Source organism: Suricata suricatta, chromosome 2 (assembly GCF_006229205.1).
Source record: "Suricata suricatta isolate VVHF042 chromosome 2, meerkat_22Aug2017_6uvM2_HiC, whole genome shotgun sequence".
Classification (NCBI taxonomy): domain Eukaryota; kingdom Metazoa; phylum Chordata; class Mammalia; order Carnivora; family Herpestidae; genus Suricata; species Suricata suricatta.
Genome location: NC_043701.1, coordinates 157,001,060 through 157,015,194, shown reverse-complemented (window position 1 = coordinate 157,015,194; position 14,135 = coordinate 157,001,060). Strand labels below are relative to the sequence as shown.

General features: G+C 50.8%; 1 protein-coding gene across 2 annotated transcripts in view; it reads left to right on the top strand.

The window, feature by feature from the left end:
• The first annotated feature begins 9 nt into the window (after positions 1–9).
• CRTAC1 (cartilage acidic protein 1) overlaps positions 10–14,135 on the top strand; it is a 148,274-nt gene continuing 134,148 nt past the window's right edge. For both annotated transcript variants that reach the window (XM_029932328.1, XM_029932329.1), the window contains exon 1: positions 10–94. In XM_029932328.1, coding sequence (XP_029788188.1) covers positions 71–94 — 24 coding nt within the window. In that variant the 5' untranslated portion in view covers positions 10–70. The remainder of the gene's footprint in view (positions 95–14,135) is intronic.

Below are 14,135 nucleotides of genomic sequence, written 5' to 3'. Positions count from 1 at the left end.
CGGCGGCGGCGGCGGCGGCTAGCGCCCGCGCTCCGACGCCCCCAGGCGGTGGGGCTCAGAGAGTCCGAAGATGGCTCCAAGCGCTGACCTCGGAGTGAGTACTGGCTCCCGTGCCCCCCCCCGCCTCAGGCGGAGAAAGTTTCTCCCGCCCTGCGCGCCCCTCCCGACCCTCCCGCAGGGGTGGCTGTGGTGGCGGCTGTGTCCAACTTGCCGAGAGGCGCAGGACTCGACCAGCGCGCCCAGCCTCCCCCGCGGGCTGGGGGCGAGGCGGGCGCCGGGCTGGAGGTGGAGGAGAGGTGGGAGCGAGGGTGTCGGACGACAGCCCACTCCGCTGGCAGGGAAGGTGCTGGGGGCGCGCTGGAGGTCAGCCGTTTGGGAAGGGGGCACTGGGGCTGCCAGGGGGGCGGAGCAGGTGAGGAAGGATGTGCCGGGGTATTTGGGAGTCATCCAGCCGGGCTGGCTCAGCACCGGGCTGGGGAAGCTACTGGCCTCGACTAGTAGTAGTAGCTCACCTACTACGCTGCCAGGATGGGGAAGAGCCCCGAGGAGCTAGTGCTTCTTCCTCGGGGAAGCCGAGCTCCTAGGCACTGCGCTCGGTGGCCGAGAGCTCCGGGAGCCAGCCCCGGGAGCGGCGTAGCTGCCAGCTGCCTTTACTGGACCGAGGTGTGGTCTCCTCGCTCGCAGCCTGCCTCAGGCAAACCAGCTTGAGGCATCCCGGGGGTGGGGGTGGGAACTGGGGGTCCTCCTGGGCCTGTGAGGGCACATGGAGGCTTTGATGGGGCAGCAGGCCAGACTTGGGGGCATGCCCAACAATGCAGCTCGCTTCTCAGTACAGTAGTTGGGATCCCTGGTTAGTCCTGTTTCTGCAGAAACCAACTCAAGAGTCCAAAGTCCAAAGGGAGATAGCAAGTGACTGGTAATTAAGCAGTTTCACTCAATCCTAGCCTGGATGAGAGCTTCTCAGAGTGGTCGGGAAATGCTCTCGGGGTTGGAGGGGGTTGGGGACACTCCCCTTCCTCGGGGAGTGACTAATGAATATTGCTGGCGGCGGTGGTGGAGTGTGCACCTAGTGTGGCTTCTGCGGGACCCAGGAGGTGCTTCTGATCTCCAGGCAGGACTCGTTCTTCAGTCACACTTGAGATGTCTTCTGGCATGGGTGCAGGACTTCCCAAGTGAAGCCAGGTGGAAAAGAAAGGGAAAAGGTTCCAAGAATAGGGGACAGCTCTGGAGTGCCGTCTTGCATTAGGGGAGAACTCATGTCGGAAGACAAACGCTACTGATGGGAGATTTTTTACCCTGATGCCTTGGGGCTGGCATACCCAAGACGGAACCAGAGTGAATTCAGAGTCATGCTGTAGGTCACTCTTGGCCATGAGGAAAGGGAGATGGAAGATGGGAAAGTGGGAACATGGTGGTTCTTCCAATATAGCTTTTGAGGAAGCATTTTCTCTCTGGCTTAAGAACATGATTCTGGTAGCAGGTCCCAAAGTCCATTTAAGAAGCAGTGAAGGGAGTTTAGGATCTTGATGCTGGCACAGTGGACCACAATTAGAATATTCTGGTTTCCCATTGGCACTAACGGACTCTGGAGAAGGTCAAAGGCATGCTTCTCAGGTGGGGCATATTCTCTACCTGTACACCATTCCTGAACATGGGTAGGTCTTTTGAACTCCTAGAGTAGCTTCAACCTGGAGATCTTTTATGGGGGTTATCGATCCATAACCCCAAACCCAGCTCCATCCTCTGCCTGCAGTCAACATTTTTTCTGCTGCATTTCCCAACACCTTCTCTCCACCAGGGATTTGTGGAGTGAAATACCTGCTTGTTGCTCTTTCTTCCCTTCTGTCCATCTGGGTTGCACCTGGTGTTCTGAACCCTGATGTTTATTACCTGGCATCTTGATGTTTGCTTAAGACTTCCTATTACTGCACAGGTTGCGTGTGAATGTGTGGACCAATAGTCTGTGTAATTCTAGGGAGTGATATATACACTGTTATGGAGAGAGGACCAGGGACCACAAAGGCAGTACTGTTAAAGTGCTTATGACAATCTCCTGTTCTCAATCTTCCTTGCTTCCGCTGAAATGATTAGAGGTTAAAGGTGAAGCAGTCTCCTTGGTGTCCAGTAGGGGGCGCCAAAGGCACCAGGTCCAGACTACTGACTTCCCCACTTCTTGCTGTTCACTGACCATAGGTAAGCCCAGACCACAGCCCCCAAATGTCACCTTCGTGATTAAAGCCCTTCTACCACAGGCTTCCTGGACATCAAGTGGTCCTGTGATCTCAGGTGCAATTGGGCAGATACACATAACAATGTTCCAAGGACAGAGAGCTAGTACTCAGTCCCACCTGCTCTCTGAGATCATTCCTTTGTGCTTGGTTCTGGTGTGTCCTTTGAACTTGTTAGGAGCTCATGGAGTCCAAGAGCATTACGGCTAGAAGGGAGAATCCTTGAAGAGCATCTAGCACAACCTCATCCCAACACTCACATGCATACTTAATTTACAGATGAGAAAGCTGAAGCCCCGTGAAGGCAAGTGTCTGGTCCAAGGTCACAATGGCTCTTTGATGGAAGACATTGGATGAGGTCTCAGGATTTCCAGTTCTCTGCTCAGCGCTCTTTCCACTCTGTGGCCTGCTTCCTCTTTACTATGGAGATGGACCTGTGTTCTTGGCACACTAGGTACTCATAGCTGCTGACATTGGTCAATTAATAAATTTAGTAAATTTGGGGAAATTTCCTTCAAATAATTATTCAGAGAGAGGAGCAGATAAAGTTCTTGTAATGTACATATACAGGTAATAGAAATTCCTAATTGTTTTTTCCCTTTCGTCCACTATCTTATCTCATTATTCCAAGCAGTCTTTTAGGCAGAGACAAAGCAACTCCAGTTCTCTGTCCATGCGTGTAGGAGTCAGAAGTGCCCAGTCCCTCACTGTGCCTTGGAGCCCAAGCCAAAGCTCTCCCTTTCCTTCACAAAGGCATGCTGGAGTAGGGTCTCTCTGCCCTGCATCTTACCGCTGCCTGTTGCACCTCCATTACTCAGATACCGGGTGGAATGGAGAGCTCCCAACCGTTATTTGCCCATTTCCCCATCTTCGCTGCTCCCAGCTCAAGGTCAGAGTGCTAGGATGTTCTGTTTTTGCAAAATCCTCGTGTTAGGGCTTCTTCAGTGACCTGGAAGATGCTACCATTTCCACTGCCCTTTTTCTATTCTGTGAGTCTGACTGTTGACATCTGAGCTGGGCCCCGGGAAGGTTTGCTGAGTGGCCTGTGGGCCACCCCTCCATTTCTTCTCCCCACCCTGTTCCTTTGCACACTGCATAGAGCTCCTCTGGGTTCCACTCGGAGCCTCGGCAGACTTGGTGGTGACCCTCAGGAGGAGCTTGTGCTGCCAAGTCCCAGAATTCCGAGAGCCGGATCTTCTTCTGTCCCTAAAGCTCACCCAAGGGATGCTTGTTGCCAGGGAAGATGCTTGAGTTTCCTCTTCTCTTTCAGGCTCACAGGCAAGTCGGGTCTTAGTCTTCACAGGGAGGAGGGAGGTAGTAAGATTACTTGGACCACCAGACAGTAACAGCCCCTCCTTTAAGAAGCGGGGTTCTGAGAGGCTGTGCTTGAAATCCACGCCAGCTCCCGACTCTAGCTGAAGACATGTGCCTGCATTCCCAAGGTTTGGTCCAGTCTGGATAAGGAGAGGACTATAATTACGTAAAATGTGGCTATAGCGTAGGATCTCTGGATTTTGGTTGAATGGGGGAGAGAACATAGAGTTTGAGAAGAGGCATTAGACCCTGAGAAATCAGGAAGCCTCTCGTTTCGTGAGCCCCACTGGATGACTGGCCCTTACCTTACTGTCATTGGGAAGGCAGCCCGTGTAGTAGAAAGGACACAGGCTTAGGATCTGCACCATCCCCCCTCCGCACTTACTGGCTTAGAGACTTTCAACAAACTGCTAAACCTCTGCATGCCTCAGTTTCCTCCTCTGCAAAATGGTGAAGATGGCACCCTATGATGAGGGTAGGCTAGCAAAGATCAAGGAAGATAGTCTGTAACGTGGCTCTGCCCTTGCTAAGACATAACAAGGGATTCAGCTGGAAGGGGATCTTGTTGGGGGATCACTGGGAGCCACGCTGAGCCTTCCATTTCCAAGCAAGCGAGGCTGAGTGTTCAGGGTTGCATATCGGCCCTCTGCTCACAGCAGCCTCTGGGCTCATGGACAAGGCCTTCCTGGCAGGGCTCCCTCCTTGCCTTCTTCCTTCGCCCACCTTGGGGTTTTCATCTGGGGGTTTTGCCATACTTGGGGAAAAGAAATTTTACAGGTCCCAGGATAATTCTGAATGTGATGAAAGGCCCTGAGCTATTGATTCCTAAGGAAGGATCTTTGTGCTGGGAGAAGGCTTCCCGGAGCCCAGTGATTTAAGAGTGCTGACAAATCTGTGCTCACCGAGCCTCCTGCAGGCTGCAGATACAGGCTTCCAGGCCAGCCGGGGCTCTGTGAGGGATTTCTGGGGAGGCTGGCTGGTTGCTTAGGGGACATAAACCTGTAAACTCTCCTTAGGAAAAAGTATGGAATCAATTGGTTCATTATCACACCCAACACATCCTGGACCACTTAGGGCATTTAAGAAATGAGAAGCAGCAAAGGACTTGGAGGCTGTATTTGAAAAACATACAGAAAGGTGTGAAGGGTTTGGGAAGTTCTTTGGCCACGGAACCACTCGTGATCTTGACCTTATTGAAGTTCTTTGGCAGTGACTAGGGGAGCTACGTTGCCTCTCAGACATTTGGCAGTGTCTGGAGACATTTTTGGTTGTCACCACTGGGCTAGGAAGTGCTACTAGCATGCAGCGGGCAGAGGCCAGGGATGAGGCTAAACCTCCTACAATACATAGGACAGCCCCCAACAAAAAAATCGTCTGGCCTAAAATGTAGTGCCAGGCTGAGAAACTGGGACTGGAGTGGTGCCACCCAGAATTGTAGCATGCTGGAAATAGGAGGGATTGCAAAGGTGCTCTCACCCTGCTCTCCCATTTCACAGCTGAGGACACTAAGATCCAGAGAGGTAGAAAGACTGGCAAGGGTCCTACAGCAAGCGAGCGGCCACGCTGGTCTGGAACTCAGATCTGCTGTTTGATGAGACCAACTTACCCAGACTCTCTCAAAGATGTTGTGAAGATTAACTGTGAGCTGTGAAAACACTTAGAAAATTATAAAGGGACTATTATTAATATTGCTATTAAGAATTTGGGAGTTTGGAAAGTTCTATTTCTGGCTGTGCCACTGACTCACTGTGTAATATCGGGCGCATGGTTCCCCCACCCCCAAACCTCTCTGAGTGTGTGTGTGGTGGGGGGTGGGTGGTCTTAGCAAATGGTAAGTACATCATAATCATTATCTTGGGAGAAAAGTCCAAAGATTTGCCCTTCAAAAACCCTAGGCACTTAAAAACGAAAAGATAAGAATTTTCCTTGAAAGAAATCATGTTGACTTCGTAAGAAGCAAAGCCTTTTCTTCTTGGAAAGATTCCAGTACCCTGGCCCTGTAAGTTGGTTCCAGCCCAGGAAATCCGATCAACATCCGGAGGAGAAACTGATAGCTTCACAAATGACAAGCGATTGGATTTGTCCCCAGTCCCTCTGGGAAGGGGAGGTGGGAACTTCTCCACCCTTTCCTGCTCAACCCTCTTGGCACAGGTTAGTTCTGCAAGGAACTTCACTGGAGGGTTGAAAAGGCGTGTCATTAATTAGTAAAACCTTGTTTACTTAACAGACATATTCTTAAAGATCTCTTCCAAGGGACATTTTGACATATTACTTTAATTAGCCACAGAAGAATTGCAAGTGCAGAGAGTATATAAAATGACCCTTCCTGTTGTTTCTAGTTACTGTTATCTTTGCACCCAACAAGTACAGTGACAAGGTCACAGGAGTCACTGCTGAGCTCCCAGTGTCCCATTGACCAAGGGAGAGACTGCGGGGACTTGCTCCCTAACAGCCTCCACCTGTCTGGAGAGCAACCCCCAAATGGAGCTTTCTCCCTAGGCATCCCTGCCCAGCCTTCTTTTGATGTCTTCTTTAAGGACCCATTGTGCCAGGCAAATCCTGACTCAGCTGTCTGGGTGGGGAACAGGCCTGAGGGCCCCATCCCCACCTGCATGGGCAGAAGAGCTCCTGCAGGACTGATAGGAGCAGGCTCGGCTGGTGTTTTCTATCAAGGCCCATCTCTGGTCTCGCTCTCTTGCAGTGCTCAGGATAGGAGGTAGGCAGTCACTTGAGTTTCTCCTCAGAGGATCAAGGTTACACCCTGGTCAATCCCTGTAATCAGAGGAGCTAAGAAGATAGGCCCTTTCCGTCACCTACAGACTCGTTGTCTAAGTGATGTCGCATTCCCTTTCATCCTGGTCTCTAAGAACAGACTCTTTCTTGGAAATCGTAATCATGCACCTCTCATCTGAGAAGCTGTCTATGTCCAAGGAGGCTTTTGCAAGTGGGGACAGAAGAGTCCCTGAGAAGGAGAGATACTGCTTCGTAAGCAGTGTCGGGGAGGCCCTGTGTCTTTTGTTCTCAGCCATAATAAACTCAGTGCCTGGCATGGTGCTTGACACATGGAAGGAATCCATGGGTGCTTGAATAAATAAATGAATGGAGGTGGCCGTTCAGGGGCAGAGGTGGCTCTTGGTACGAAAGTGGATCTGCAGACTGGCCAGTTTTCCTTCTGGCTCCTTCTTTCCAGAGAGCTCTAGAGACCTCAAGTTCCCACTGCTCAAGCAGGGGTTGAGGAGCCCAGGCAGGGCCCAGCCTACGAGGTGGTGGCCGGCGAGTTTCTCCGCCTCTTTACCACCGTCTGCGTGCTCGCCCCCCTTCCCTCCACCTTCCCACCAGGCTGCTGCAAGGAAGCTCAGCATAGTATGCCTTTGCTTTCAGCTGATAGAATATATGATAATTTGGATTTTCACTGAAGACAGACTCGGGAGTGAATCACTGCTTCACTGAAAGATTCCCGGGGGCATGCTTCTAAATAACAAGGTCCACCAATGCATTTTAAGTGATTTAGGAAAAAACAAAATCCATGCCCCAAAGACTCTGAGGCCTGGAAAAGAACTCTGGAGGTCGGCCAGTGTCACGCCACTCCCCTGCCCCCGATGCCAGTCCCCTCTGTGAAACTCACTTACCTTTCAGAAGCATAACTTGCTTCTCCCGAGCACTGCTGCCCCAAATCTGAATCACTCTTTCTCACTTAAAAAAAAAAGTTTTTTAAATAAAATGCAAGTCTGATCATGTCTTAGCGAACGTCAAACCCTCTCCCATGGTATGACTCCGGGCTCCTGACCTTGCATGCCGTCCAGGCCACAGCCGCTCCTTCCAGTCTCCCACACCCTGCACTCCACACCCCTTCCAGCAACACTGTCTTTGCCTCGTGCACCGAGCTGTGTCACACCCAGGCCTTGACCTGTAAATCCACCTGAAATACAGCTCTCTTGGAATCTCACTTTTCCTTCTTTCCTTCTACTGGCCTTTCTTACCCGCCTCCCTAGACTACTACCTCTTGCGGGCTGCAGCTTATCCCTCCATATTGTGCCTCACCCCTGCTAACTGTAAGCTCTTTGAGGTCTGGAGCCATGCCTTAGGTGTCATTTCTAACCTGGCCCATGGGCATCTACTAACTGAGTATGCGTGTGTATATGTCAGTAAATGGAGGGGTGCTGTGTTCGGAAAGTCAAAGAACTCCACCAGGCTCCCTAGACAAATTAGTCACAGAAGCAAGCGTATGTCTCAAAGGCTAACAGTCCCAGGCACTCCATTCAATTCTGGCAACTACTTCCGGAAGGAGAGTACCTGGTGGGCCTGGGCTCCACCTCCTGAATTGTGTTTCTTCATTCGACAGACATTTGTGAGCAGTAGTAATAGTGTGATTGCTGTTACCGTTACCTACCACGTACAGACTTTGTGTTTGCCAGGCACTGTGCTCAGCGCTTAACAGGCATTATCTCATTTCACTTCCCGTTTTACAGACCAGGGAGCCCAAGCAATTAATAATACTTCTGAGGCACCTGCCATGCCCTGTGCATAAGGCTAGGAGACTCCATTTGTCCTCTTACTTTCAGTAACCCCGTTTCATTAGCCTGCTAGTCTCTATGGCACCTCCTAGCCTAGGTCCCCAGAGTTTTCCTCTGGCTTTTCTGGAGCAGGACCAAGTCTGCTTTCTCTCTGTGAGTGCAGCTGCAGGCAGCATTTGGTGGTTTCCCCAGGTAGAAGAAGAGGAGGAAGCCTTATATTTTCCGGGTGATGGGGAAGATGCTTAGGGTGTGGCAGCCCCTCCGGGTGGGGTTTGCTAAAGGTCTAGCATTTGGCAATGCAGAGGACCAGGACAGAGATGAGGTGGAGAGACGCCCATGACTGAGCCTTACAACATACACTCCATGGGGCAAGACTTTTTTTTGTCCTCAGCTGCCTTCCCAGTGTTGGGCACAGTGCCTGATCCGGTGTGCGTGCGTGGGAATCTGGAGTGAATAAATGAGTGAGTGACTGATGGCACCTCCAGCTTTCTCTCCCACTTGGGCACAGTATTTGCTTCCCAACTGGAGTCTCGGCTTTCAGCAGCACCCTCCCATGGCTTCTTCCGCACCCCACTGCTGCAGTGGTCCTTCTAACATGCCACCCCCCGCTGGGTCGTTCCCTAGCCTACTCTGGCTGGCATTGCTCGCGAGGCCGCCTCTCTTTCCCAGCCTCCTCAGCCACACTTCTTCCCAAAGACTGCCCTGCCCCCTCCTGTGTCCAGCCACATGGAGCTTCATTGCACAACACAAGCCCGCTTGTCCATGCGTCGTGCTGGCCCCTCAGCCCAGGACACTGTTTCCATCTTCTCCTCTCAGCCATCTCACCACTGCCTCTCTCTTGGGCCAGCCCTGCTACCGCAGGCAGTGGTGCCTGCTCCATCGCTGTGTCCCGATCTCACCTGGTTTGAGACAAGCTTGGGGGCGCCTGGGTGGCTCAGTCAGTTGAGCATCTAACTTGGGCTCAGGTCATGATCTCATGGTTGGTGGGTTCAAGCCCCACATCGGGCTCTGTGCTGATTGCTAGCTCAGAGCCTAGAGTCTGCTTCATAGTCTGTCTCCCTCTCTCTGTTCCTCCTCTGCTCATGCTCTGTCTCTCTGTCTCTCAGTCTCTCAAAAGTAAATAAATGTAAAAAAAAACAACAACAACTAAAGACCAGTTTGGTATAGTGAGAGAAGGTGTCTTGTGTAGTGTCCACGAATACCAGTTCTGGAGCCAGTGGGCTTAGACACAAAATCTGGCTCCATCACCTACTAGCTTTGTGACCTTAAGCAGGTTACTTAACCTCCCTAGGCCTTAGTTTCCTCATCTATGAAATAGGGTCAACAGCAATACCTTCCTCACAAGGTTGCTCTGAGGATTGAATGAGATCATCTATGCAAAGGTTTACAGTAGTGCCCGGCACCTAGTCAGTAGTTGGTAAGTGTTACTATTCCTACCCATTCCTCATGTAGTATGTGTTATGCAAAGTTGCAGTGGAAATCTGTTTGCCTGGTGTACAGAGTCCCATGAAGTAAGCTAGAGAGTTGTGATCAGTTCAGAGATTAGACACATTGCTCTGACAGCGACGCGGAAGTGGGTGAGCTGACAGGAAGGGGGTAGTTAGTATTGCCACTGTTGAGGTGAAAGATAGAGGAGCAGATCTCCGGCAGTGGGGATGGAAAGACTGGGCAGTTTTGAGAAATCTCCATGGAGCAGAATGGATGTGGGGACCAGCAGTTGTGAGGAATGAGGAAGACACAAGAACCAATTGTGACACCAGATTTCCAACTGGAATGTGTTTGGGGTTTGAAGGGGCCCAATGAAGAGCATCCCCTTTCTTTACTCAGATTCAGGACCAGCTGAGAGAGAGAAAAGGGGAGGAAGAAGGGAGGAGAGAGGCAGGCCTCAGGCAGGTAGAGACTAAAATGCCATGGTCGCTACAGACACGGCTGTTTGGAAGGCCATGCTTCAGAGTGGGCACCTCGCTGCAGCCCTCCCTGCTGGGGGTGGGGGAGGGCTGGGCCCGGCTGGCCCACTCAGCTCAGGGCAGAGAGCAGCCTCTGCAGACAGGCACGTCCATTAAGGGCTCTCCTGCCCAGTTCTTATGCACTGACCGGTCCGAGTCCCTGCTCGGACGCTCAGGAGGAGGAGTTGGGGGGAACGAGGCCGGGAATGCTGCACCAGCGCTGGAGGTTCTCAGTCACACACTGTTGGCGCTTTGGGCTGGACACTTTGTTGTGGGGGCCGTCCTGTGCACCGTAGGAAGTTTAGCAGCAGCCCTGGCCTCTACACTGGATGCCAGTAGGCACCCCCCCCCCACCCTTCCCTGGTTCTGACAGCCAAAAAATGTCCCCAGACATTGGCAGATATTCCAGGGGTGAGATGGGGGAGCAAAACTGCCCCCAGCTGGGAACCACTGCTCTAGGCAAGCAGAAGGGCTTCTGGATGGAAACTTCCAGAGTGGGAAATGAATGTTTCCTCTCAAGTCATGACCCGGGGATTGGGGCCTTTAAATAGGCAGTGCTAGGGGTACCTGGGTGGCTCACTCAGTTAAGCATCTGACCTTGGCTCAGGTCATGATCTCACAGTTGGTGGGTTCCAGCCCCGTGTCAGGCTCTGCACTGATAGTTCAGAGCCTGGAGCCTACTTTGGATTCTGTGTCTCCCCCTCTCTCTCTGCCGCTCCCCTGCTCTCACTCTTTGTCTTCAAAAATGAATAAAAACATTAAAAAATAGGCAGCTCTAGAAGGGCAGGGTGGCGTGACAGCCGGGTCCTCCACACCTTTGGGTCTACTTTCTGCTGTTTCTCCTCTCCTGCCTCTTCTGTCCGCTACCTCCTTAACATCTCCAGCCCCCGCCCCACCCCCAGCTAAGTTAGGTATCTCTTTGTGCGCCCTCCTCTATGGCACTCCTCACCATGTATTGCAAATGTTGACCAACTTCCTTCCTGTGACCTCAACGCTGCCAAGCGGAATCCCAGGCTCTTTGTGGGTCCACAGGGAGTGTTGCTATGGGTGAATGGACCAAAACAAGCTTCTGTTGGCTCTTCTCCAAAGATGCCTTAGTTCCAAGCCCTCCTCCATGGGGCTCTGCATAGATCTGGTGGCCCAGCCTATGCAGGGCACAGTGCCCCTGCAGCTGTCTTTCTCCCTGGAGCCTCTCCCTCTTACCATGTCTGGAAAGGATCTGGGCTCCCTGCTCATCTCTAACATGGGAAGCATCCAGGGCTCTTTTGTAGAGTGAGACTCTAGCCTCCTACAGTATCTGGAAAGGGTCCGTGCTCTCTGCTCATTCCCAACATCTGAAGCACTTCAGGCTCTTCTTTTGTGAGATCTCGGGGTGGAGACCTTGGCTTTTCTGATAATTGCTAAAGAACTGCTTGCCCTGAAAATTGCCCTGGAAGCCTGTCCCCACAGCTGCCTGACCCCACATCCGAGATCTAGGTTGCTTGGTTACCAGTTTTCAGACCCAATTCAGGAAAGTCCCAAGGCCACAGAAAACTGAGTTTGGCTGCATGTGACCCCCAGCCAATGTCTAAGGACGATCTAACCTGACACTGTCCTCATGAAAGGAAAGGAGCCGGGCAGTGAGTGCCGCCCCCAGCAGGTGCTTGCTCGCTCACCTAACCCTTGGCACCTCGGTGTGGCATGTGCGTCCCACGTTACAGATGAGGACACTGAAGATCTGAACAATTAAGAAACAGGCCCCAGGTCCTCATTTATGGGGCAGAGATCCAAATCCAGGTCCCTGACTCCAGGCTTCAGGTTTTTCTTTCCCTCTTTTTATCCTGCTAAGGATTGTTCAAGAAGTTTGCTTATAGAGCATTTTTAAAAAAATTATTATTACCAAGCATTTCTTTTCACTACCTATAACATTAAGTCCTACAATCTCTTGCCCTTGTTGAGACAGCTCCCTCCCTGCCCCTCCTTGCTCCTGCCCTGCAGGCACACATTCCTTACGGAGGTACCAAATACTCTGGCCCCACTCCCCCAACCGCAGGAGCTGTGCCTTTGGTAGTTACCCTCGCGTTCTCCAGGCTGCTCCGCCACTTGCACTTACACACTTAACCTACCTCTCAGCACCACTCACAGTGCTCAAATACATAGTAGGCGCTTAATACCCAAACATTCAAGAAAACAAAAAAATTCAGTTCAACCTACTTTTTAATTCTATTTTTAACTTCTCCATGCTCTCCTCAAAGATTCAGATGTTCACAGTGGTGTGACAGGAGGTTTCCCAAGTCAGCCATGTAAACTGTGAGGTCACTCCGGGTGCCTGCTGTACTTCTGCCTCAGGCCGTCCAGTCCCGCCCTGCTTTCCTCCCCAAACTCGGAGTCTCACATCTTCCTTTGACATTCTCTAGCTAAGTAGGCTTTCGTATATACTTCAACAAGCTGCTGACGGATTTTGGTAGCAGACATTTTTCACATTAAATCAGATTGTAGCTTACACTCCCAGATATCAGGGGACCCTGAGCCTGGGGCGGTGGTTCTCAGCCCAGGCTGCCCATCAGCATCATCTAGTGCAGCTTCTAAACATGGACAGCACCCAAGCCCCACCTCAGACCAATGAAATCAGAACTGAGGGACCTGGGCCACAGCCTGTTTCTAAACACTCCCCAGTTGTTGCTACTGGCCAGCTAGGGTTTAGAAGCATCGGTCTAGGGCTGTGCTACTAAACGTGAAGTCTACAGACCAGCTGCAGAGGCGTCCTGGGATGTTTGGTTAGAGTGCGGAACCCAGGTCGCACCCCGGACCCACCAGATCAGAATCTGCATTTTACCAAGATCTTCAGGTGATCTGTAAGCACATTACAGTTTGAGAAGCATTGCTTTAGGGAAAGAACAGTTTTTACATACTTGTTTGACAAGTTGCAAGAAGTTTCTGCTGGTTCACATTATCATTTGGACATATTCCTTCCTTTGCACATTTAACAAATATTCATTGAGCACCTGCTAGTACCAGGCACTATGATGGTTTTCAAGAACACATTGGCATGCATCTCTATTTTAGCCTGCAAATTCCTGCCCATACCCCATTTTCTCTAGGCCCTTGATGGTAGCTCTCTTTTCTCCTTGAACTGACCCCCCCTCCAGTCCCAACCCTTCCCTTCTTCTCACTTATTTGCAAAAACTGAAGTCAGAATCCTTTGTCACTCCATATCAAGTGTGATAATTTAACTTTGAGCTGAAGACAGCTAGTATACTTTGAGTGCATAAGGATAAACTGAGTCTGCCTGCAGGCCTGGAGATTGCACAACCCTCCCTTGATTTCAGCTTCTTAGATCTAGACAGAGAAGAAGGTTCTTGAACTAATCTCGTACCGTCACTGTGGTATATAGCCCGGTTTCTGGACTGGGAGCTATAGTATAGAGCCTTGCTATTCAAGGTGCAAACTTGTAGACTGGAGCCATTGGCGTCCCCTGGGAAATTGTCAGAACCAGAGAATGTTGGCCCCTCGGAACTTGTCAGAACCAGAGAATGTTGGATCCTACTACCGATCTACCTAGTAAGAATCTGCATTTTAACAAACTTCCAGATGATTGGTGTATACACGTTAAAGTTTGAGAAGTACTGAAGCACTCGTATAGGATAGCGTTTCTTAAACTTTGCAACATGAATGATCACATGGGGAGCTTTTAAAACTCTGATGCTTCTGGTGCAGCTGGGGCCGGTTAAGTGAGAGAATATCTTGCTAAGAGACCAGACATCTCTATTTTTTACTGTGCTAATGTACATATATGTATGTGTGTGTGTATGTGTGTATATATATATATATAGAGAGAGAGAGAGAACATAAAATTTGCCACTTTAGCCATTTTAAACTGTATACTTCAGTGACATTGAGTGCATTAACATTGTCATGCAACATCACTGTCATCCATCTCTAAATTTGTCATCTTCCCAAACTGAAACTCTGTATCCGTTAAACAGGAACTCCCCATTTCTCCTCTCCCCACCAAGCCCTGGCAGCCAGCATTCTTTTTTGTGTCTGTGAACATGTCGGCCCTGGGTACTGCATATAGGAGTATATATCCATGTGACTGGCTCACTTCACTTAGCAAAATGTCTTTGCAGTTTATCCATGTTGTAGCATGTGTC